Consider the following 23,840-nt stretch of genomic DNA (forward strand, 5'->3'; position numbering starts at 1 on the left):
TCGGCAGGGGGCGCTGCGAGAGTCGGCGTCTCGGCGCTCTCCGGCCGGCTGGGGCTCGGGCGGCTGCCGTCGGGCCCGGCGGGGTGGGCGGTGGCTGCGTCCTCCGGCCCCCAGGGGGCGGTGCGGCGCCGCCGGGTTCCCTGCTGCGCCCGTGCCGCCCCCGCGGTCTGGAGGCTGCGCGCAGTAGCAGTCGTCGAGGCAGCGGTGCGGTACGTTCGAGGACTCCGGCTGCCTGGAGTCCTGGGTTTGCGGTTCCCCGTCGGCGCGTCCTGGGGTTGTGAGCCTGACCCGGGGGCGGGCGAGGGAACGGGCGCGCGAGCCCATGGCGAGGCCGAGGTCGGCCGGGCCGCCTTGAGCGCGAGCACGAGGCGGCGCCCCGCCCTCGTCGTGAGCGTTGCACCCGCGCAGGCCGCCCCCCAGCGTGGGGCCCTCCGGGCGAAAGCCCACGGGAGCGTGGCACCGCCGGTCCCGAGCTGGACGGAGAGATCCCAGCCTTTCTCCCTTCTCCTCAGGCCTCAACTGCGACAGCCGCTGTGCTCCCGGTGCCGGGCACCAAGAGTGGTGCCTCCTACGGCCTAGTGCCTTCTGCCTGCCTCACCCGCCGAGCTCTACCCGGCCATCTTCAACGTCTTTCCTGGATGAGCTGAGGTCTTAGTTCACACCGAGGGCTTAGCTCCTCTCCCTTTTGCTTGGAGCAGGCCCACGCTTAAGGAAGGGGTGATGGAAGGGCCCCTGGAGGATGGGGATGAGTCTCCAGAGTCCCAGGGCCATGCCACCGACTGGAGATTTGCTGTGTGCAGTTTCAGAGATGCCTGGGATGAGGGGGAACCTGCTCCCCAGATGCAGGCTAAGAACCCCCATCCTCCAAGCCCACCAGCAGGGGCAGCCCAGGGGGAGGAGCTCCAGGGCAGCCCTCTGCCTGGTGAACTTCAGTCACCCACAGGACAGATGGTTGCAGATGAGTCGGGGCATGGCCAGAAGGGCACATTAAGAGGATCTTCTGTCCACATGAAGGAACCAGCCTCCTCTGGAGTGAAGATCCTCCTAAGTCCAATGTCTTCCCACCTTAGTCTGGCACAGGGTGAGAATGACAGCCAAGGAGGAGACTTGGCAGGGGACTCAGTTTCAGGCAGGGTCATGCCAGTCCGCTTGCACCCTGAAGTGTTGGACAGTGACCCTGTGAACCATGGAGGTCTTTTATCTGAGACATCGTCAGAGCTACTGGAGGCAGGTAACGAAGGCTGGGCCAGGGAAGTCTTGGGAGGGAAGAAGGGAGGGTACCTGAAGGTGGGGAGGCTTCTGATCCTACTCAGGCTAAAGCCCAGGTGCAAATAGGGGGTCTCTGGGTAGATTGCCCAGTGTAGACCCAAGCGGTTTTCCTCGCCAAGACTCCCACAGATCCAGACTCTTGAAGTCCACTGACTACCTCCTGGCCCAAGACATTGCCTGGGAGCTACTTGCCAGTGGCATGGCTGCCCTGCCAGGTAGCTAGCTGGGAGACACTAAAGGCGGTACAGGTGGGGTGGGTTGATTGAGCAGATGTTCACTGCCTTTTCCCCACAGGGACTCGAGATGTAGAAGGCCGGGCAGTGCTGCTTCTGTGTGCCCATAACTCAGCTTGGAATCACCCCAAGTGCAACAGCCATGAGCTCGTCCGCCTCCTGCTCTACTTGCAAAGCATCCCCAGGTTGGGGGAGGAGGTTGGGGGACAGAACCTGAGCCAGGAGATGGTAGGGTTGGGGAAATAGATACTCAACAAAAGCCTGCTCCTTTAGGCCCAAAGTACAGACCTTGGGACTGACCGTGCTAGTGGACGCCCGGATTTGTTCCCCAAGCTCTTCCATATTCTGGGGGCTCAGCCAACTGCAAGTGAGTACAGGATTGTAGCTCCCTTCTTCCCCCTAGCCATTCCTTTCGTGTAGGGTCGGGATCAGGCCTGAGCTCAGATTCTTTGCAGGAAGCAGTCCCAGGATCAGTGCACCGTGTGCTGCTGGTCGGAAAGCTGCCGGAGGAAGTGCCTGCAGGGCTTCAGGTACTGAGCCATTTTGGTCAGGGTGGAGATGGGGTGAGTCCCCACCAGGCCCGAGTCCACTACACCTTTTTCTGCAGATAGAGCATCTATCCTCTCACCAAAGCCTGCTGACCCACATCTCCACCTCAGAGTTGCTCACTTCACTAGGAGGAGGCCTGCCTTACTGTCACCAAGCTTGGCTGGACTTCCGGATGGTCAGTACACTGGGTGGGGCATTGGGTGGATGGGCAAGCAATATGGTTAGCAGAGGAGCTCCCCCTGGGCTGGCTTGGGCAGTGCATAGCTGGCTGCAGTGGCCTAGGATCCAAGATGCCTGGGACCAGCCCTGTGCTCTGTGCTGGTCATGCCTGCCTCTGTTCACAGCGTCTGGAAGCCCTCCTGCAGAGCTGCCAGGTGGTTTGTGCCCTGCTTCAGGGAGCCATTGAGAGCATGAAGGCTGTGCCTCAGCCTGTGGAGTCTGGGGTGAGTGTCCCCTCTTGACACCTCCCCAAATTCTCCCTATCTTTCTTCCCCTTCTCCCACATGCGCCTCTACTACCCGTTTCTCTTAATCATAGGAAGTCGGTCGACTGCTGCAGCAGGCACGGGTCCTGATGGAGCATGTGCTAGACTCTCCACGGTTGGCATGGCTACAATGCCAGGGAGCCTTGGAGCTGACGTGGCTAAAGCAAGAGGTCCCAGAGGTGACCCTGAGCCCAGACTACAGGTAGGTACAAGCCCAGGTCTTGCCCCAGCCCATTATATCTCATGCCAAGGACTCAGTGTCTGGCCCAGACCAGCCAGGATTATGGTCCCAGGACAGGGTCAAGTGGAGCTAGGCACCTGGAAGGGGCACTAAGACATGTACCATGCACCAGGTCAGCAGTGGACGAGGTTGAGGAGCTGTATGGCCGCGTGGATGGATTGTTGCACCAACTGACACTGCAGGGTAACCGCCGAATACAAGCACTGGAGTTGGTCCAGATGCTGGAGGCCCAGGAGGGCGAGCTGCACCAGGTGGGAGCTATCCGCCCTGGTGGGCCCCACCTCTAATCTTAAGCATCACCCCCACCCCATAGCAACTCTCCTTTCCTTGTTTGTACTCCTCCAGATGGAAGTGTGGCTTCAGCAGGTGGGCTGGCCAGCACTTGAGGAGCCCAGGGAGCCTTCACTGGACGTTCTGCTTCAGGCCCAAGGCCCTTTTCGGGAGCTGGACCAGATTGCTCAGGTGAGTTTGGTTACTTGTTCCTCGTGTAGGTATTGGAGCACTTTGCCAGAAACTTGGAATGCAAAGTGGGTAAAAGTAAATCTAGTCTTTATTCTCTTGGAAATTACAGTGAAGCGGAGGAGATCAGTTGTAACCAAAGATTGAAAGTCATGTGTGTGTTCTTTTTTGGAGAAGGGAATGGCAACCCACTCCAGTATTCTTGCCTGGAGAATCCCATGGACAGGGGAGCCTGGCAAACTACCATCCATGAGGTTGCAAAGAGTTGGACATGACTGTGCGACTGAGCACATTTGTTCTTTGTGTGCAAAAGTTCTAGAGACAAGCAATACAGGTATTTCTATCTGAGTGTATGATAAAGTCCTGAACGAGGAGGGGTATTGGGCAAACTCTCTTGAGATAGTGACTTTGATCTGAGATCTGAAGGATAGGTTGACGTTAACCAGGCAGAAAAGGGTTAGAGAAAAGACATGTTTCAGACTGAGGAAGCAAAAAGCATGTACAAAGGTCCTGTGATAGGAGGGAGCGTGGCTTGCCTGAGGAACCATCAGAAAGTCAGCGAGGATGAAATACAGTGCAGAAGAGGGAGGGAGAGTAGGGTGAGATGAGGTAAAATGAGGCTGAAAGAATGGCCAGTGGCTGGGAACTGGTCCTGTAACGGAGTACAATTTAAGCAGGAAGATCGTACAATCAGATCTGTATTCTAGAAAGATTACCATAGTTCCTGGGTAGACAGTGATTTGGTGGATGGACATGCAGAGTCCATTGAAGAGGCACTTGTAGTGGTCCAGGTGGGAATGATGCTTACTCTGGCCAGGATGGTGGCAGAGGAGATAACATTTGAGAAGTTGATGGGATTCAGTGGTGAATACATGTGAAGCTGTGAGAAGGAGAAGTGTTTACAAAGGTGAATAGGTACTGTTTCCTGAGAGACAGACCTTCTGGGGGAAAGGGCATTCATCTGTCCAGCCTTGGATGTACTTTGGAAATGACCATGAGGGAAGGAGAGGGAGCACTGAGTGTAGAGGCTTATTTGGTGGTTGTAGGTGTATGGGTGATATTTGAAGTGTATGTGCACATGATTGCCTGAGAGAGAGTGGGCCGTCTTCAGGAACACCAAGGTTTAACAACTGAGCTAAGGGATGGGGGATCAGGAGGGGGGAAGCACTAGAGAAAGCCAAGGAGAATCAGGGAGTGGGGAGAGGTCAGGGGAGCTAGAGGAGAGAGGTTTGGTACTACTGAATGGTAAGAGTCAGAGGAAGCCTGAGAAGTGCTGGGGATGGGGAGTGAAGTGGGGTTGCAGAAGGCCAACATAGTTAACAAGTAATGATGAAAATAATGGTTTCTCCGGGGAGTTTCGCTGTGGAGAGGAGAACAGAGAGAGGGGGTTGGGGGAGGGGTTGCGGAGGTCTGGTCTTCACAGAAGTGACTTGATGATGCCTGCAGACATCCATGGAAAAGACCTGGGCTCAGCAACTGCAATGCCAGGCCTAGGCTTGCTGATTCCAGGCTCTGTCTCTAGGAACAGGTCAGGCGAGGGGAGAAATGTCTGCAGCCACTGGTTGGCTGTGATGCGGCCGAACTGGGCCCCTTTGGGGCCCGCTTTCTGACCCTGCAAACCCAGCTGGCCGACTTCTCTAGGGCTTTGGCCCAGCGGCGGCAGCGACTGGCAGATGCTGAGAGACTCTTGCAGTTCTTCAAGCAGGTGCGTGAGGGGTCCTGTCCCTGGTTCCAGGTGGTCAGAGAAGTCAGAGGGGTGGCTGCTTAGTGCTACGGCAGCCTGAGCTTTGAAGGATATTGTGCCTGTTTTCTCTCCCTGTTTTCAGTCCGATGCCCAAATCTACTGGGGATGTAGCCTGGGGCCACCGTTCTGTGGGGATGGGGGGAGATAGAGGAGAAGGCTCAGCAGTCTTGGGGAGATCCTTCCTCAGTGCCCATCTGGCCTTGGTGTTGCAGGCCTTGACCTGGGCCGAGGAGGGGCGGCAAGTGTTGGCAGAGCTGGAACAGGAGCACCCAGGGGTTGTGCTGCAGCGGCTGCAGCTGCATTGGACCAAGTACCCGGACTTGCCTCCTGCCCACTTCCGAAAGATGTGGGCTTTAGCCACAGGGCTGGGATCTGAGGCCATTCGCCATGAGTGCCGCGGGGCCTGGGTGCAGTGCCAGGACACCTGGCTGGCCCTGGATCAGAAGTTAGAAGCTGCTCTGAAGTCACCCCCAACGGGTAGCACAGCTAGCCTGTGTGTCAGCCGGGTCCCAGCGGTACCTGCTGTCCCTCCCCTGAGGAAAGCCTATAGCCTTGATCGGAATCTGGGATTGAGTCTTAGAGAACCTGCCCACCAGTGCCACCATGAGGCCATTGTACCTGCCTGCCACAGACCAGAGGCTGGAGGTGGTGCCCAGTCAGGGTCATGCCCCACCGTGCCTCCTCCAGGGAGCTGTGACCCCAGGAGCCCCAACAGGTACAGAGAGTGGGCAGGGCAGGGAGGGCGGTGGCAGGGCGGATGTCTCAGGTCCTGACTCCACCTCCCTGGTAGACTTCAGCTGGTGCTGGCGGAGATGGTGGCTACGGAGCGGGAGTATGTCCGTGCCCTGGACTACACCATGGAGAACTACTTCCCTGAGCTGGATCGCCCTGATGTGCCCCAGGGCCTCCGTGGCCAGCGTGCCCAACTCTTTGGCAACCTGGAGAAGCTGTGGGACTTCCACCGCCATTTTTTCTTGCGTGAGCTGGAGGCCTGTACCCAGCACCCGCCCCGGGTGGCCTATGCCTTCCTGCGCCATGTAAGCCCCACAGGCCACGCGGCCCCTGGCTGATCCTGCAACACTCAACAGCGAGCTACTGGGTCTGGCCTTGGTGTCAGGTCCTGTGATGGGTACAGCTATGAGCAGGACCAACTGGCCCCTGTTCTCCAGGGTGCTTTTAGTTTAGCAGAGGAGATGTGAGTGTGAAATAGATAATTCCAGATTATAATTGGGATTAGAAAAAAATCCAGATAGGTGATAGTGAGTTAGCAGTGAGGCAGGGGTACCCCCTTTAGAGAGAACAGTTAGAGGCATCTTAAGAGAAGCTGATGTTTGAGCTAAGGCCAGAGGGAGGGACTGTAGTCAGAGCATTCCATTCAGAGGAAAGATCAAGTACAACGTGCTGGGCAGGAAAGTGGCCCAGTGGTTGAGAAGGAAACGGGTCAGTGTAGCTTAGTGTTGTGAGCAGGGGAAGGGTCGTCTGAGGTGAGATGAGACCAGAGCAGAGCTCTTGGGGCTGTGGGAGTGGCAGGGCTGTGTGCAGGACTTCCTCCCCAGAGCCCTGTAGGCAAGCCCCTCCCTGCACAGCGCCTGTTCCTGCCAGATCACCCGTCACTCCAAGCAGGGCAGGTAGGATCTGTCGGTGGGAGGCTTCCTGGGAACACGTTGGCCATTTGGGCCTCCCGAGCTGAGAGTGGTCTGACCCCCTTGGATGCTGGCCCATTGGCACCTGGTCAAGCTGTGTATCTTTGCAGAGGGTGCAGTTTGGGATGTACGCACTCTACAGCAAGAATAAACCGCGCTCCGATGCCCTGATGACCAGCTATGGTCACGTCTTCTTCAGGGTGGGTGAGCCTGAGATTGTAGTGGGAGGAGGGATGGAGCAAACAACGGGAAGCTCCCTGACGGTGTCTGATGCACCTGGCAGGACAAGCAGCAGGCACTGGGGGACCACTTGGACTTGGCCTCCTACCTGCTGAAGCCCATCCAGCGCATGAGCAAGTATGCGCTGCTGCTGCAGGAGCTGGCACGGGCCTGCGGGGGACCCGCACAGGAGCTGAGTGCCCTGCGGGCTGCCCAGAGCCTCGTGCACTTCCAGCTGCGACACGGCAATGACTTGCTAGCCATGGATGCCATCCAGGGCTGTGACGTGAGTCTTGGCAGGCCATGGTGGCCAGGGGGCAGTGGGTGTGAAGGGAGGGGGCAGAAGAGGCCAGGCACCCACCAGGCCCCCACTTGGCAGGTCAACCTCAAGGAACAGGGCCAGTTGGTCCGGCAGGATGAGTTCACAGTCCGCTGTGGGCGCCACAAATCCCTGCGTCGCATTTTCCTCTTTGAGGAGCTGTTGCTCTTCAGCAAGCCTCGCCGAGGACCCACAGGCATTGACATGTTTACCTACAAGCGCTCCTTCAAGGTAGGCCCAACCCAGCCCCTCCCCGTACCTCCAGCGCCCCTACCCTACAGCCTCACTGAGCTCCTCTCCTGGCCACACAGATGGCAGACCTTGGCCTCACTGAGTGCTGTGGGGACAACAACTTGCGCTTTGAGATCTGGTTTCGCCGTCGCAAGGCTAGGGACACCTTTGTGCTACAAGCTGCCAGCTTGGCCACCAAGCAGGCCTGGACAGCTGACATCTCCCGCCTGCTCTGGAGGCAGGCCGTCCACAACAAGGGTGGGTGTCTGCCCCATTTCATCCCACGATCCCCTCCTTGGAGAGCTTACATTGTCCCAGAGGGGTCCCAGCGAGGGCCTCAGGAACTGGAAATACTGGGGAGGGTGGAAAAGGTCCAGCAGCAACAGCCAGCACAGGAGAAAGAACTCAAGTCAGGCAGTCCTGATGTCACCATCTCAGGCTGAGGACATGTAAACCTCTGAGTGTTTGGTGCACAGGACAGTCCCCAGGCTATAGGTGTCCAGGAGAGACTTGTATGAGGAGGAGGAGTGATAAAGGGCCCGGCTGATGTCCAGACACCCACTTTCCACCCAGAGGTGCGCATGGCTGAGATGGTGTCTATGGGTGTGGGGAACAAGGCCTTCCGGGACATTGCACCCAGCGAAGAAGCTATCAACGACCGCACCGTCAACTATATCCTGAAGTGCCAAGGTAGCAGACAGGCTGCGGGGGTGGGGTGGGGAGAGCTGCTCAGGGAGCGGTGTGGGCCTCTGGCAGCCCTAGCCTGCACTCCCCTCAGGACCTCGGCCCAGCTGGGCTCTGGCCTGACCCAACCGGACTCTCTCATGCAGCAGTTCGCTCTCGGGCCTCCATTGCTGTGGCTCCTCTTGACTCTGACAGCCCCTACCTGGGGGCCTCAGGCACCCTTCCTGGAGATCCTGCCTCTTGCTCCGTACTGGGGTCCCTCAACCTGCATCTGCACAGAGACCCAGCTCTTCTGGGGTTCCGCTGGCCCCTGTATTCCACCAGTTTCCCAGAGGAAGCAGCACTGGAGACTGATGCCGAACTGGGCAGCCAGCCATCTTTGAGTAGGTTTCTGGGCTTTCCCAGAGGCAGGAGGGCATGGCTTGGGATCTGGGCCTCCCCTTCTGACAGCTCACCTGGACTCTATTCCCAGCTCCTGAGGACTCAGAGGTTTCCTCCCAATGCCCATCAGCCAGTGGCTCCAGTGGCTCAGACAGCAGCTGTGTGTCAGGGCAGATCCTGGGCAAGGGCCTGGAGGACTTGTCCTACGTGAGTGTCATTTTGCCTCGTACCTACCAGCGCTTTCTCAGCTCTACCTGGGCCTATGGTACCCTTGTCTTTAGGTGGAAATGAGGGTGGTGGGACAGAGCCATTCCTTAGAGACCCCACCTGGATCCTGAGCCAGGGAAATATATGTTCATACTTGGCTTTGTACCACAGGTCTGAGCCTGGGCTTGAAGGTGGGCAGTGGATCCAGGAGTCTTTAGATCCAAGGAGCATCATCTCCCTGGAGATCTGCTATGACCAGGCCATGGGCAGCACTTGGGTCACCTCCAGCCCATATGCACAGTGCTGTCAACCACCCATTCTGATGTCTGTGTCCATTGGACAGATCGGCAGTGACCTCTCCAGGGGATTCTGGCAGCAGAGCCTAAATAAGCACCCTCATTTTGGGTTCCTGGCCCATGGCCCCTTCGGTCCCCATCTTCTTCTCCCACCCAGAGCAGAAGGTGGATGTTTCTATGCTGTAGGCTAGTGGGATGTTGAGTGGCTCTGGTAGTGACTAAGCTGCCCCACCCTTCAGGAGGAACAGAGGTGGGTTCCTCGCCACTGCTTCCCAACTCCAGGTCTCAAAGCCAGGCTCATCCCTACTGGACTCTTCCTCTTGCCTGCCCTAGCTCCCCAGTCCAGTTTGGTTACATGGACTCAGAGGTTTTTGAATAGCTTTCAGTTAGAGTTGTATAAGATCATTTCACTGGTTGTAAGGTCTTTGGTTCTCAGAGATGGAGTCCAGACCCTTGACTTGTGATTTATCCTTTATTTGTTTATAATAAAAAATAAACTGATAATGCACCCTTCGGTGGAGACATCCCTGGTTAAAATGCATCTTGGCAATGGGATGGGTGGGATGTGGGGGCAGCATATCTTCCCAAGCATGGCCGGGCACCTTAGCCATCTTGTAGGTACTTGCTCAGGACAGAGTAAGAGACTGACTTTGACAGGCCCCTCTGGATGAGCAGGTCCACACAGCGGCCATATTTCCTGGCGAAAGGCAACGTGAGCTGGAAGGAAAGGCTGGTCTTATTCCTAGCTGGTTGCTACTCTAGCTTTGTGAGGTCCTCCTGTCTGGGTGGGGGTAGGGTTGGGGGCAAGGCCAGCTAGTGCTGTTGACCTCAGTTCTGCCTAAAGGCATCTCACAGACCTGGGACTCAGAGTGGCTACCAGGGCACAGAATGAAATGAACAGAAGATCAAAAGTGCATGTTTCCTGTCACTGGTTTTCCACTTCCTAATCGTAGATGCTGACTTCATTTCCAATCAACAGACTAGGCAGAGGCTAGTAACTTGGCACGATTATGTTTATGGTGAAAGGTGTTATAATAAGGTGCTTGATTACAGAAATACCAGATTAATGAAAAATTAGGCAAATCTTTTTCACCTCCAACATTCAAATAAAAATTTGAATTCTAAAATTATTTTAAGGACTCAAAAAACAAAAACCTGAGTTATTCCTTTGCCCTTATTGAAGAATTTTCTTTGTAAAAACTGCTTTATAGCAGCTTAAGTAGAAAAGGAATGTATAATACAAAAGTATTGACATCAGGTGCTGTTGGTATCTGTAACTCACTGAAAGCATGTGACTGCCAATAGTTTCTCTGATTTCAACACCTCAAAACGAGCTTATATGATGTGCATCCCTGGCCAGGGTTGTTAGTGATGAAGGCTAATTTGGTAAGCACTGGAGAAAACTAGTGACCCAAATACTGCTTTTTGACCACTCTGGACAGGTTAATTTCAGCCACTGTTCCTCCCTCCCTGGGACCAGCGACTAGAGTTCCAGTTCCCTATCTTCGCCTTCTGTGCAGCACTGGCTTGGCCCTCATGCAGCAAGACAGTGTCCATCTGAGGCATCCAGAGGGTCGCCATTTCTCGTGGGGTACAGGTGGCCTCACCTCAACCCAGCTGTATAGGCGTTCCTGGGTGTGCCGGTCATCCTTGAATCCAGTGATGGCCAGCAAATCCACCACAAACTGCTTGGGGCTTATGTGCAGGGTCTGCCAGAAGAGCCCACAGTCAGCCAGGGCTGGAGGCCACAGCCTGACCCATATTTGCTCCCAGCCCCTTAAAGTGGGATGCGGAGCAGGGGCTTCTTTGGGCCTGGAGAAGCCGTAGAGGTCAAGGGGTACTGTCACTTCAAACTGCCTCTTGGCCATGGCTCGGCCCAGATGCTGCCGCCCTGTCTCCTGGTCCCTACCCTTCTTGCCACCCTTCTGCCCCTGATCTCTTCCCCTAGCTGCTCCCCCTTGTCTTGGCTGCCCCCTCTTGTCTTGCACTATTATTGTGGAAGCGAGGGGACAGTGGAGAAGGAACAGGGCTTGGGGCCAATCACACGTACCCACAGCTGGTTGACCAGGGAGACCACCTTGGCTGTGATGGCTTTGGGGTCATTTTGCCGGATGGAATCCAGAATGATGTCAGTCAGGAAGCAGTGACATTTCTGTGCGTAAAACATCTCTTCCCAGGACAGAGAGAAACTCAGGAAAGTCACCTCTGTGGAGGAGAGAGGGGGTGTGGCCACATCTGCCACAGCGAGGGCCTCAGAGCCACCCTTGGTTAGGGGGAGAAGTGCAGGGCTTCCAGGGAGACCCTATCCCTGAAGTAACTGGCTGGGGACTCAGGCATCTGCCCATGGGCTGGGCCAGGCCCGGCTCCAGAGCCTCACCTCGGGGCTGGGGGCTGGCTGGGGGCGGTGTGCGCCTGAGGTGGTCCATGTGCGTGGTGTAGATGATGCTGTCCTCAAAGAACATGCACGAGCCATCACTGCCCACCACGGGGGGGTGGGTCACCTTGAGGATGACCCCTGTGTTGTCCCCCTCACTGGCCTCAGGCAGGGTCAGCTCAAAGGCAGGATTTTCTGTGAAAACAATGTGGGGAGAGGTCTCTCCTTAAGCTCCATCAGAGCCCAAGCAGGGAGGAGACCTCTGGCAACAGACCAGTGCAGTCAGTCACCAGCCCTCACCTCCAGCTTCTCAGAAGCGGGAGCCTGAGCTGGCAGGGCCATGTTCTAACTCTCCTCTCTTCATCACCCTGGAATCACTGCAAGCTACATCCTCAATTTCAGAACTCCAAGGAACTTTCCAAATCATCTGTTGAACCAGGCTAGTAGTAAATAGAGCTGATCACAACCCAGCTGGAATTGGGACTGGAAATCTTTGTAAAATTATGAGATGAGCTTTTGCGGGGGGCGGGCGTGCGTGGGGGTTGCTGATGCATGTCTACTCTGAAGAACATGATTGACAAACCAACTGTGGGCTCACAGGCAGGGCCCAGGAAGACCCCTCCAAGCATGACACAAGCCATTGAAAGAGAAAATGACAGAATACTAGAGGAAGGGCTTTGAGAGAGCAGAGGAAATGGTCCGTAATAGCAGTTCTCAGCCCACTTCTCTGGGCTGCTCCTCACTTCTCCAACACACACATTCCTCTCTGTTCAGCCTGGTCCCCATATACTCTCCTGTCTCCCGGACTTCTTCCCTTGGACGCCCATCAGTACTTCATACACACTGTGTCCTCTTCCCCAAGTCCTACTCCTCTCCTTCCCACCTCAGTAACTGTCCACCCCCTTGCAGTCACCCAAATCAGAAACCTGTCCCCTCCTTGGCCCAATCCTTTCGTGTTTCCTCGAACTGCCTAAACTGTTTCACCTAGGATGGTCTTGGCACTTGCAACACTTACCTTCTGCTACTGCATTTACTCTGTCCCTGGAACAAACTTCCTAAATGCGTAACTGATTGTGCTTGCTCCCTTGTATAGAATGCTTCAGTGGCTGGCTACTCCACTTAGGATTGGAACAAAGTACCAGGTCCTGAACTTGACCCATAAGACCTGTCCTGATTCCTAATGTCATCAGCCTTATCTTTCATCACTTTATGAAGACTGGTTTCCAGCTGCTAGACCCATGACTTAGGTTTCCACAAGCACCCAAGACTTCTCCTTTCCTCCGTTGACTCCTCAGCCCTGAACCCTTCTTTGTGCCCCTATTGCTTTATAGGTCCTTCCTTTCATATGCCTCATGTGGCTTCTCAAGCCCCCAGGCCATGCCAGCGTGCCTGTCATTTCTGGGTCTTTTGCTTGGCGGTAGTGAAAGCGCAGTTCTAGTCTCCTTTAATCACTAACTCACTCTGTGGTCTTGGCCAAGGTTTGCCTTCTCTGTTGTAAATGGGACTTAGGTCAAGGATGGGATAGGACTCACCTCTCTCCTTTGACCTCTGCTTGCCCCAGTCCTTCAGGGCGACAGCTCTTTTCATGGGGAAGTATGGATTAAAGTTTGGCTCTGGCCCCTTGTCTTTGGTTCCGGCTCCAGCCCCTGCCTGTGGGCCTGGGTCCTTCTCTGAGGCTGTGGAATGGCCTTTCCAGGAAGCTGAGGTGCTGGGCTGGGAAACAGCCTCACTTCCTGAGGAGTGCTGCAGGGTGGCTTCCTCCAAGGAGCTGTTCCGGGGGGCTGGCAGTGACTGGAATTCCCACTGTTTGCAGTTGACCATGTCCCACTCCCTTACCAGGGAGATAAGTTTTTGCATGGGGGTGACAGGAGGGTCTTTGGTTTCAGGTTTCTGTGTGAGGTTGACAGTGGTACACTTCTTCTTGGGAGGACTCTCAGGGTGGCCTCCCCAGTGTCTAGGGTTGGCACATAGGCCAGGACAGTGTGAGTATGTGCTGGGATTACCTGCCCTCTTGGCACCTCGGCACAAGGACATCTGGATTGTCTGGGAGTACTGTTCGGCCTCCTCTATCTGGCTGGACCTGGCCAGGGTCCCCTTGGCCTTGTTCCACATAGTTCGGTCATTGCAGTCTTGGAACTCCATTGGCACGCAAGCCATGGTCTGGGGAGAGGGCACAGCAGCTCTGGGCATGTTGTACACTGAAGCCTTACCCAAGATCTGATAAGCTGAGTCTCTTAAGACTTCGCTTGCTTACCCAGAACAATTTCATCCCCCACATGGGTCTAACATTTGAGATCTGCTCAGTTGGAGTGGGGTTGGTAACCAGCCCAGGGGCCTCTCACACACCAAAAGGGCATATCAGCATGCCAGGCCTCATGTGGTCAGCACTTACTTGTGTTCAGAAACCAGTCACTGTGCCAGAGCCATGTAGGCCTGTCTCTTTGATTTTGCCATGCTCCCCAGGAGTGGGATCTGCCCCCTGAGCCCTGTGCTGGTGCCCGTTCAGGACACCACCAAACCAGAGGAGGCTGGAACTTACTTCTTTGGTGTCTCTGCTGAACTCCACCAGTGACCCTGACCCTTCTGTTACCACGTGCAGCCTTCTGATGGGAAAAGCTTCTTCATTTTCAGATTCTTTCTCCTGGATCCATGACCTGCCGATCCCAAGAGGGTTTGGTTAGTGAGCAGAAGCTTCCACTAGTCCATTGACCAGGTGTGCCCTTTGGCTGAGAGTTCACTCAGGGAGGAGGGACCTTAGAGAGTTTTGCTTAGGTCCCTGCCCAGTCCTGGGCCTGCCCCATCCCCTTAATAAGGAGAACAGGTCCTACTGGGAGGTGGGACTTAGGACAGGATTCCAAAGAGGCATATAAAGGTTCAAACTTTAGATCATGGTGTCAAGGGAGTGGTTTCCTTACTTGTATGCCTCACACTGGACAAGTGCTTCTGAGAGAGATGGGATGTGGTATTCCTCCACCTCCTGGCAAAGGAGGGGCCATTCCCTGTGAATGACAAGAGGTCACACTGGGCATCTGGGGTGGGAATGCGGATGGGGTTGTTGGCCTCCAGAGTGGCTGCTCTGAACAGCAGTTCACATGTTGGAAATAACATAATCTCTGTCAAGGCTGCAAACTCAAATTTCCTCCTTGCAGAGGGATGGGAGTTTCATCATATGATTTCCTTCCTGCACTCACTTAAATTCAGATGGTAAAAATAGTTTTCCAAGCCTCAGGAAGTTGAGAATGTGTCGGAACATTTGGCCATCCCCGTAGATCAGCAGGGTCTGTCCGTATGTTATCCAGTACACTCTCTGAGGGTTGGACAACAGTTCTGGATACTGCAAAGGGTTGAACATCAGACTTTGTTAGTCTGTTAGTTAGTTAGTTAGTCTGTTAGTCTGTTAGTTAAAGGGCTATGTCCTCATTAAGGAGTAGGGCAGTCTTCGTTTTCCCACCCATTCCAGAGCAGAGGCTTTGGGATTTCTATCTCCCCGTCTTGTTGGCCACAAGAAGACACATGAGGAGCAGAGCATCCAGGGAGGAGCACGTCATCTCTGCTCGAAGGATTGCTGGCTCCTCAACCACTCCCTTGAGGCGTCGGGGACCTCACCCTATGTCCTGCCTTGGTCCAGGCCCCTCCCTACCCAGACTCCTAAAGGCTTTCCCAGCCTGCTGCTCATGCAGTAAGAGCACTCTGGACCTAGGAGTAGGGGGAAAAATCCTTGATCTAAGCAGGTGCTGGAGGCTGAGTGAGAGTCAGTGACAGGTTCCAGAGCATCTCAGCCACATAAGCCACAAGGAGAGGAGGGCAGCCTCAGGCCAGCAGTACCTTCAGCAGGGTCTGCAGGGTGGTTGCATACCAGTGGCTTCCAACATAAACTTTGATGATCTGTTGGGAGGAATACACAGTGATTTCTGCCGTCCACTCCTCATCTAAGGAAACCAATGAGAGGGAATATGTCACATGGCCAGAAGGACATTAGGTAGGGCATTTGGTCAATAAGGTATCACATGTTAAGACTCAGTATCTTCATCAGTCGTATTTTGTTGCCTACTCTGAGAAGCAGAAATCCCTAACACCAGCTCTCTCTGCTCCTCAGGCCTCCCCTGTGGCTTACCATAGAGTTTCCTGCATGGTGAGATGGGTTTAAAACAGTAGCTTGGAGGGTCAGCTGGTGATTCTGAGTTGGGGGAGGGCCACCAACCCCAAGGGCACCACTGTTCTACTCCTAGCCCACCTCTCCCAAGAAAGCTTGACTAATGTTCCTTTCTACCTACATTGCTAAGCCCTTCAGTTTCTGGCTGGGTGTGTCCTGGGTGTGTAATTTTCCACTTGGCCACTCAGACTGGAGCTAGGAGTCCCTCTGTACGTTTGTGCTTATGGTTTGGCAGATATCACAGATCCAGCCTCTCATCAAATCATTACAGAGACCAAGCCTTGAGAATAGGCTTTATTCTGGGAAGGTGAATTCATGACCCTTTTCCTGGGGATGACTAAACTTAGGCTTTGTTCTGGTATTTGAGAATTAGTTTCTAGTGAACTTTGTCATGAATGAAGGGTATATAAACAGATGATATAACTAAGAGGTATATGATTAGACTGTGAACCCTATGAAAAGAAGAGACTGGGTCTGTTTTGCTCTCTTCTATACTCCTAGTGTTATCTGATGTCCTGGTTTATGGTAGGTGCTCCAATAAACATTGTTTCTGAATGATAGTAATATAGCATAAGTTGATATAAAACTTTTTTTTAGTAAACAGTTATAGGCAGCTGGTGAAACAACATTGGCTTTAGACTCAGATTTAAATCCCAGCTTGACCACAATCTCATAATATGAGCAGGTTCCCTCCCTGAGCCTCCATGTCCCCTGTTAAATGAACCCAGGGACCATTCTTTGGATGTGTGTGAAGACCCAAGGGGCACAGTGTCAGCTCCCAGGGCCAGAGCGGGCCTGCCGTTGGGGGACCCATGCAGCCCCCACCAGGCCCGTTTGCGCTGCTTAGCCTGTACTACTTGAGGCTACTTGTGGGCTTGGGGTGGGGAGGGAGTCACCTACATGAAAGTTTCCTTTTAGGCAAAACCCACAAATGTTAGTCTGGCTTTCCTTTCCTGTTCCATCTATAGTTTCTGGCTCTGGCCAGCTTTATCTTTCCTTTCCTATCCCCTAGACCCTCCTCTGATGCTGCATCCAAACTGAGAAGCTTCTTTATTTACTGAGCACATCCATGGGTGCCAGAGTCCTTGGCTCCAGATGAGTCTTGAGAGCCACTTTCATTGGCTCGTAGGTGATGTCCCTCTTGTCCAGGAAGGCACAGAGCTCATACACCTCAGAAACAGTCTCAGTCAGAGGCAGACGGCATGTCCCCAGCCAGTTCCTGCCGAGAGGAAAGCCCTGTCACAGAGTGCTCCAGCACTGCACCCTAAGGGAGTCCAGTCCGTCACCTTTCCATATCTAGAATGTCTTGCCCTAAACACTGACTCAAACCTGTGGCCACTAACATCATTTCCTTAACTGGTTTCTGTTGATGTCTCATAGTGGGTAAATTTGGACACATAGACTCATCCTTTTGGTGCTGAGCTTGACCTGTTTCAGCAAAGCCATCTAAATAGACTAGGTGCAAGCCTCCAGGCCCTGTCTTGGGTTCCAGAATCCAGCCAGGGCCTAGCCACTCTATTTCTGCCCCAAGACATCTCAATCACTGTGTGGCAGCCTGTCATGGTTTGGGAGATAACTGATACCTTGTATGCCCAGGAAAGAAGCTAGGGACCTGAATATCAACCCCACTGCCTCTAAAGGCACTTTTCTTTGCCCTCTGTGCCCTGTGACCTCAGGGGTGGGACATCTCTGGGACAGATGGATGGGGGTGGGTCACAAAGGCCCCACCCTTGGGGTAAGATAGTGTTTGAGGTTGGCTGACCCTCTCCACAGGTGCTTAGGAAAAGCCACTTCTATCTTTAGTTTTGGTACCAGTGTATTTTGTGAGCCTAAGAGAGTTCTATTCAGAACATGTTTGCCCTTCTATAAAACAGGATTAGAATCCGTGCCCAGCACTAGTAGGAACAGTCTCAGCTCATTCCCCAGGGCATAGGCCAGGTATCACTCCCTTCAAGAAGCCTATTTTGCCTTGCTCTTGGCGGGGGGCAGGGTGCTCATCCCTGGTTCTGGACTTTCTGTGTGTCCTTGGGGAGGACTTTTTGTAGGAGGGGGAATATGGCAGGGGGAATATCCAGCACCCTGAGTGTTGCGGCTGTGGCCTGGCCACCTTGGACCTAGCACAGGGCTAGAACCAAGATGGATTGCAGAGGATACAGTTTGAGACCTTTGAACCTTAGGAACCGTACACCTTGGCACCAGCCCTCTCTTCTGAGGCCCAGATTTGGTGATACTGATGCAGATGGTGGAGTGGCTAAAATGATGGGTTTGTCCTGTATTTCCTCTGACTCATGGACAGGGCCCCAGGGTGGTTCCTAAAGAAAGGTAAAGCTCAGCCTGAGTGGGATGATGCATTCTCTAAGGAGGGCCTTACTTAACATGCTGGAAGAGGACCCCGTTCCCGGTGATGTACAGTCTGCTCCCATCCAGTGTGCTCTCGATGCGGAGCTGTCCCAGTGCGGAGTCTGGGTACTTGACAAGCAGACCCAGGGCCATCATGTACAGTGGCTTCACAGACTCTAGGCCTGCTGAACGGCCCCCCTTCCCAGGGCTTGGAGGAGGACAGGAGGTCCGGGAACAGCCACCTGTGCCGGAGAGAAAGGGGTGACTCCTAGGGTGCTCATGGTCAAAACAGTATTGGAAGCTTTGGGTCTTGCTTCCAACTGTTGTCTTGAATCTGTACTGAAGAGGCTTAGTGGGAGCTTATTTCCTGGCACAGCCACATCTGAATCTGCTGAACATCAGTACAGTTTTTATATTCAGTCTGCTTGAGGTCAAAACTATCCACTGGAAGGGAGGTGAGGTGGGTGTGGGAGATGGATTAATTTGCTGTATCGCTAACACTTGAATTTCAGAACAGCCATCTGGCCCAGTCTCAGCAGGAATTTCCCTTAGTTCTAAGCTCTGCTCTAATTATCCATGGGTAAAGAACGACAGCAATACATGAACTGTGAACTTCCTGATGATCAAGCTGGTTTTAGAAAAGGCAGAGGAACCAGAGATCAAATTGCCAACATCTGCCGGATCATGGAAAAAGCAAGAGCGTTCCAGAAAAACATCTATTTCTGCTTTATTGACTATGCCAAAGCCTTTGACTGTGTGGATCACAATAAACTGTGGAAAATTCTGAAAGAGATGGGAATACCAGACCACTGACCTGCCTCTTGAGAAATCTGTATGCAGGTCAGGAAGCAACAGTTAGAACTGGACATGGAACAACAGACTGGTTCCAAATAGGAAAAGGAGTATATCAAGACTGTATATTATCACCCTGCTTATTTAACTTATATGCAGAGTACATCATGAGAAACGCTGGGCTGGAAGAAGCACAAGCTGGAATCAAGATTGCCAGGAGAAATATCAATAACCTCAGATATGCAGATGACACCACCCTTATGGCAGAAAGTGAAGAGGAACTAAAAAGCCTCTTGATGAAAGTGAAAGAGGAGAGTGGAAAAGTTGGCTTAAAGCTCAACATTCAGAAAACAAAGATCATGGCATCCGGTCCCATCACTTCATAGGAAATAGATGGGGAAACAGTGGAAACAGTGTCAGACTTTATTTTTTGGGCTCCAAAATCACTGCAGATGGTGACTGCAGCCATGAAATTAAAAGACGCTTACTCCTTGGAAGGAAAGTTATGACCAACCTAGATAGCATATTGAAAAGCAGAGACATTACTTTGCCAACAAAGGTCCGTCTAGTTAAGGTTATGGTTTTTCCTGTGGTCATGTATGGATGTGAGAGTTGGACTGTGAAGGCTGAGCGCCGAAGAATTGATGCTTTTGAACTGTGGTGTTGGAGAAGACTCTTGAGAGTCCCTTGGACTGCAAGGAGATCTAACCAGTCCATTCTGAAAGAAATCAGCCCTGGGATTCTTTGGAGGGAATGATGCTGAAGCTGAAACTCCAGAACTTTGGCCATCTCATGCGAAGAGTTGACTCATTGGAAAAGACTCTGATGCTGGGAGGGATTGGGGGCAGGAGGAGAAGGGGACGACAGAGGATGAGATGGCTGGATGGCATCACTGACTCAATGGACGTGAGTCTGAGTGAACTCTGGGAGTTGGTGATGGACAGGGAGGCCTGGCGTGCTGCGATTCATAGGGTCACAAAGAGTTGGACACGACTGAGCGACTGAACTGAACTGAAAGAACGACAACTATAGCAGAGAACCTGATATCATTACAGGCTTCCCAGACTCACAGTCCCTAACACGCCTGGGCAGAATTTTCCCGAGACACATTGTCTAGTGTTACTTTTGGGTTGGGTGGTCGTGTTCCTGGCTCACTGTTCTCCTGCAGTGGCCATAATGCTCAGTCTACATGAGCCTGTCCCAGTGGCACCCGTGGGCCAACAGCAAACTGCTGGGTGATTTTTGTGGGTTGTCTCCAACCCTGCAGGAGGAGTGGTATTCTCCTCTTATCACAGATGAGGAAACTATGTCCTGAGAGCATAGTTAGTTACTAAGTACCTTGCCCCAAACAGCAAAGCTAGGTGGGCCAGAGCAGGGGTTTGAGGGTGACTCTATTTTCAAGACTACCAGGGCTGTTTCCATTACTTATGGTGCTTTATGAAAGGCAAAAAAACAGGCTTTGTGTTTGGGGGCTGCTGATGGCTTACAGAGCCCGTCCAGCAGCATGCCTCCCTTCCAGCTTCACATAACTCCTGAACAGCAGGCCCTACTCTGCTCAGCTCTCTGACCTCTGTTCTCTGAGGAACAGAAGCCCTGGGGGAGAGGTTTGAACTCACACCCTCTGAAGTGGATTGGAAGATCCTAAGAGGCTCCTGAGACCTGCTGCAGGATTCTACTACCCCCAAATAGAATAGGACTCCAATTGTCTGGGGAGAAAGTCTAGAAGAACTGGGCCTCAAAGCAGGGAAGATCTGATTCCCACAGAATAAATGTCTGGCAACATGCAGGCCAAACTTCACATGTGTAAGAGTTCTATGCATTCTCAGAATGCCCACTGAGGCCATGCAAAGGTAGTTGACTCTTGCAATATATACAGTAGCTTCCATAGACATGCAGGGTTTGGAAATGAGATGGTGAAAGGCTAATAAAAAAATATGAGGGACAAATTAGCATGATATTGGACTGGGAGCCTGAAGGCTGGACTGGATCAGGGTCAGGAAGTGGCAGGAGCAGGCAGAAACAGGCACAGCAGCCAGGGGTTCGAAGGAGGAAGGACAAGGGAATTTGGGGGTGGGTGGGATAACTGAAGTACTATGGGGAATTCGCCCAAGAATTTCCCATGCCGTCCAGCTGTGCCTGAAAGAAGAAGGACAGCGGGAGTGGCAGGTGGGGGTTAGTTATAAGTTCCCAATTGTTTGACTTGTCCAAAAGGAGGGCAGACCTCCCCTGACCTTGGGAAACCTGCCTTCAGGCCCAGCCTCCCTCCCCAGCCAGTCTGGGGTGAGCTACCTACATTTCAGTGGGAAGACTGAGCAGACAGAGGGCATGCCAGGTTTCAGGCTGAAATTTCTCTTCTCAGATTCTAAGTCAGCCAAAACACCCGCTTCTGTCACCGCCAATCAAAGTGGTTGGTGGGAGGGAAGATGTTTGTTTTTGGCTTTTCTGGTCAAAGCCCAGACTGCCCCAGGATGTCAAGGGGAGGGCACGTTTCCCCTGGGGACATACCCATGTTCATTCGGTACAACCTCACAGCTTCACTGAGCTCAGGGATTTCCAGAATTTCCACTTCTGCTTCAAGCACATCTATATTGGAGAAATTATCTGGTAGCAAAATCTTCTGTGAGCGGAGAAAATTCACTTGAAAAGCAAGGGGAAACAAAATGGGTTAAGAAGGTTATTTCTGATCTAATTGTAGGTCCAGGTTTTGGGAGGTTTTTGATGCTGCAGCTTATCCTAGGCTCTCCTTGTTCTGAAACAATTACTGAACATACCTGGTTAGATTAGTTTTCAGTCTGTGGTTTTCAAGGTGAAAGATCCCAAATTATTTTCCTGTGTTTGAGTCCATGGGTATGGCTTCCCATAGTCTGGCCTTGGGCTCCCAAGGCAGGTAGGCTCTCTTGGTGAGCACACTGGCCCTGAGACTTACCCTATGAGTCTTGACCCAAGAGCAGGTCATTCCAAAAGAGGGAGCTGTCTTGTCGCTTAGAGAGGAAGGGCTTGGGCGAGCCTGGGCTGGCTGGTGGCGCGTGCAGTTTGCCCCTGCCTGGATTCAGTGTGGGAGGCAGAGATGGAGCCAGCGCTACTGTCCTGTGTGAATCAACTTCAAGATTCAGAAACATATTATAGACAACTTCCCAGGTGACTATGAACAGGAAAGGCTGGGGTTCCAGGCATTTGGGCCCCAATACCATTTGGGCGTTTCCTTCCCTGTTCGTCTAGGCAGCAGCAGCATCTTAAGAGTCAGGTGAGTTCACACCTCACCAGAGCCTGTCCTGGGCAATGCAGAATGGAGGCTCTCTTCTGTCCAGGGTTGAAAATTTTATCCCTCTTTAGGCCACTAGCTCAAGCAGACAATTCTGCAATGATTTTGGGGAACCTTTCACCATCCCCTCTTCTTCCCCTTTATCCTGAGTTTAGTGAAGATGAGAGCAGGAAGGGACTATCCTTTGAAACAACTCTATTTCCTCATTTTATGGCAAGAGAAACTGAGGTCTACAGCCTAGATGGATACATAAAAGCAGAGAAATAAGAGTAGTTTGGAGTTCTGCTCAAGGTCTTGCCCTTCACATCAACTCTTGTGGCCCCTGATACCACTACAGGTGGTTTCCAGTGCCCCTTTACACCCAGGCCCTTCCAAAATGAACAGGGAATAAAATAGCCCTGAGGCTAGTGGCAGCCTAATGTTGGGAATCCATCTGCCTCCAGGAAGGCTCTGTCATGCTTCCACCAGCTCTGCTCAGGGAAGGTCTTGAGGCCCTAAGGCCCAAGCTGGGCTTCCAAGGGGTGTGGGGTCAGGAGGGGTGGATGAGCCCTATCCACCCACCCGTAGGCACCTCCCCTCCCCCATGATAAAACAATCACCAATAAAGCGGAACTCGCTGCACTCGCACTCGATCAGGGCCATGGTCTCAGCCAGCCACAGCAGGTTGTCTTCAGTCACCAGGCTTGGATGCTTGGCCACTAGGTCTAGGGGCAGGAAGCAGTAGTGCACTTCCTCTTCTGTGTCTAACAGTGGTGTATCCATGAGTCCCAAAGGCGCCTTATCATGTAGGCCTGGAGGAAAATGTGCAGAAGGGCATCACCAACTTCCAGAGGTCAGGGCTTTCAGAGGTGGGGCGCTTACTGACCTAGGGGGCCCAGAGGAAGCTGGAGAGACCATCCCAGAGATGGCCCCTGCCAGATGCCTCCTCATTCTCACTCCTTTCAGTGTAACCCTAGGTTTGGCAAGGGTGTGGTGGGGAACAGGGCAAGAGAAATCTATCTATTCTACAGTGAAGGGCAGTGGGACATGTGAAATTTTGGCTCATATACTTAAAGTCATTAAATTCATACTGTTATCCAGCTGGGGAGACATTACTTGCAGGATTCATGGAATGAAAGGGAGCCAAGGTGACCAGAGCTTAGGAAGGCATGGGGGAGGGAAATGGCCAAAATGAAGTTAGGATAGTAAGAAAGGGCCTGGGGTGGGCTATGGTGAGAAGTTTAGTTTTTTTAAGTAATAAAATGGAAAAATAATTTTGAAAAATTCATACTGGTTACTCATTTGTTTCTTTCTAATTGGTCAAACCGACTATAGATAAAATAAATGACCTACAGATAAAATAGATCCTTTTAACTCTCCCCAAAGCTCTAAACCCATCAATAATCATGAATGTCTATTCTTGTGTCTCAAATAGGTCAGTCTATACTACAAGGCACCCACCAAGCAGTGGTCATTTGGAGACATTCCTTGTGTGGTGGTTAGAGGTGACTTGATGGTAGAGTTCCCTGACCACTAGGACAGGGTGGAGGGCAGCCTGGCCTTGCCCAGGTGAAACCAGTATGCAAAGGAATGAACATGGAGAAGGATGCTTAGTTCCAGTGGGTAAGCAGCCATGGAGAGGGCATGTGGCAGGTACAAAATCAAAGGAGACGACAGGAAGGTAGAGAAATCATTTAGAACTAGTTCAGAAATCAGCGCACTCTCCACTTCTGTTAGAGTGAGGAGAAGGGAAGCTGATCTGGGCTTCACAAAAGGTCAACCTGTGGTGATACCTGTGAAGGCTGGGCTTTTTATAGGAAATTCTGAGGGTTTGCTGATACACTTCCACGTTCGCCAGTAGTTCAGAGATGCTCTCTCGGCAACAGGTATGTCTGCAGGCCTCACACGTAGATGGTGTTTCCCTTCCTTCAGATTATCTAGAGTCTGTTAGATAAAGAAGATTATTGCTTTGAAAATTTTA

General features: G+C 52.7%; 2 protein-coding genes across 6 annotated transcripts in view; one reads left to right on the forward strand and one right to left on the reverse strand.

Annotated features, from left to right (window-relative positions):
• Positions 1–98: 98 nt before the first annotated feature.
• On the forward strand, positions 99–9,467 carry PLEKHG4 (pleckstrin homology and RhoGEF domain containing G4). Of its 5 annotated transcripts, none has more exons than XM_086351082.1 (22): positions 99–209; positions 513–1,231; positions 1,389–1,484; positions 1,564–1,687; positions 1,776–1,869; positions 1,958–2,032; positions 2,110–2,226; positions 2,396–2,494; positions 2,589–2,737; positions 2,889–3,027; positions 3,122–3,238; positions 4,758–4,940; positions 5,192–5,694; positions 5,770–6,016; positions 6,733–6,822; positions 6,906–7,127; positions 7,221–7,391; positions 7,472–7,649; positions 7,965–8,081; positions 8,222–8,458; positions 8,548–8,663; positions 8,835–9,467. In XM_086351082.1, the coding sequence occupies exons 2-22, from the start codon at positions 721–723 to the stop codon at positions 8,838–8,840; spliced, it is 3,591 nt and encodes a 1,196-aa protein (XP_086207208.1). In that variant the 5' UTR covers positions 99–209; positions 513–720; the 3' UTR covers positions 8,841–9,467. The 5 variants fall into 5 exon arrangements, with proteins under 5 accessions (XP_086207208.1, XP_086207210.1, XP_086207211.1 ...); XM_086351084.1 differs by having other exon boundaries at positions 8,225–8,458; XM_086351085.1 differs by lacking the exon at positions 99–209 and having other exon boundaries at positions 272–1,231; positions 8,822–9,467.
• The window catches only part of KCTD19 (potassium channel tetramerization domain containing 19), a 24,916-nt gene continuing 10,493 nt past the window's right edge, over positions 9,418–23,840 (reverse strand). Inside the window, exons 2-15 of the mRNA XM_086351342.1 lie at positions 23,653–23,803; positions 22,480–22,671; positions 21,124–21,255; positions 17,858–18,068; positions 16,545–16,705; positions 15,159–15,262; positions 14,525–14,667; positions 14,249–14,332; positions 13,873–13,987; positions 12,866–13,493; positions 11,337–11,528; positions 11,010–11,164; positions 10,567–10,668; positions 9,418–9,676 (exon numbers count right to left, since the gene is read on the reverse strand). Coding sequence (XP_086207468.1) covers positions 9,563–9,676; positions 10,567–10,668; positions 11,010–11,164; positions 11,337–11,528; positions 12,866–13,493; positions 13,873–13,987; positions 14,249–14,332; positions 14,525–14,667; positions 15,159–15,262; positions 16,545–16,705; positions 17,858–18,068; positions 21,124–21,255; positions 22,480–22,671; positions 23,653–23,803 — 2,484 coding nt within the window. The 3' untranslated portion in view covers positions 9,418–9,562. The remainder of the gene's footprint in view (positions 9,677–10,566; positions 10,669–11,009; positions 11,165–11,336; positions 11,529–12,865; positions 13,494–13,872; positions 13,988–14,248; positions 14,333–14,524; positions 14,668–15,158; positions 15,263–16,544; positions 16,706–17,857; positions 18,069–21,123; positions 21,256–22,479; positions 22,672–23,652; positions 23,804–23,840) is intronic.

The sequence above is a fragment of the Bos grunniens genome, chromosome 18, assembly GCF_055505025.1.
Source record: "Bos grunniens cultivar Pamir isolate PY7600 chromosome 18, Bosgru_T2T1.0, whole genome shotgun sequence".
NCBI lineage: Eukaryota > Metazoa > Chordata > Mammalia > Artiodactyla > Bovidae > Bos > Bos grunniens.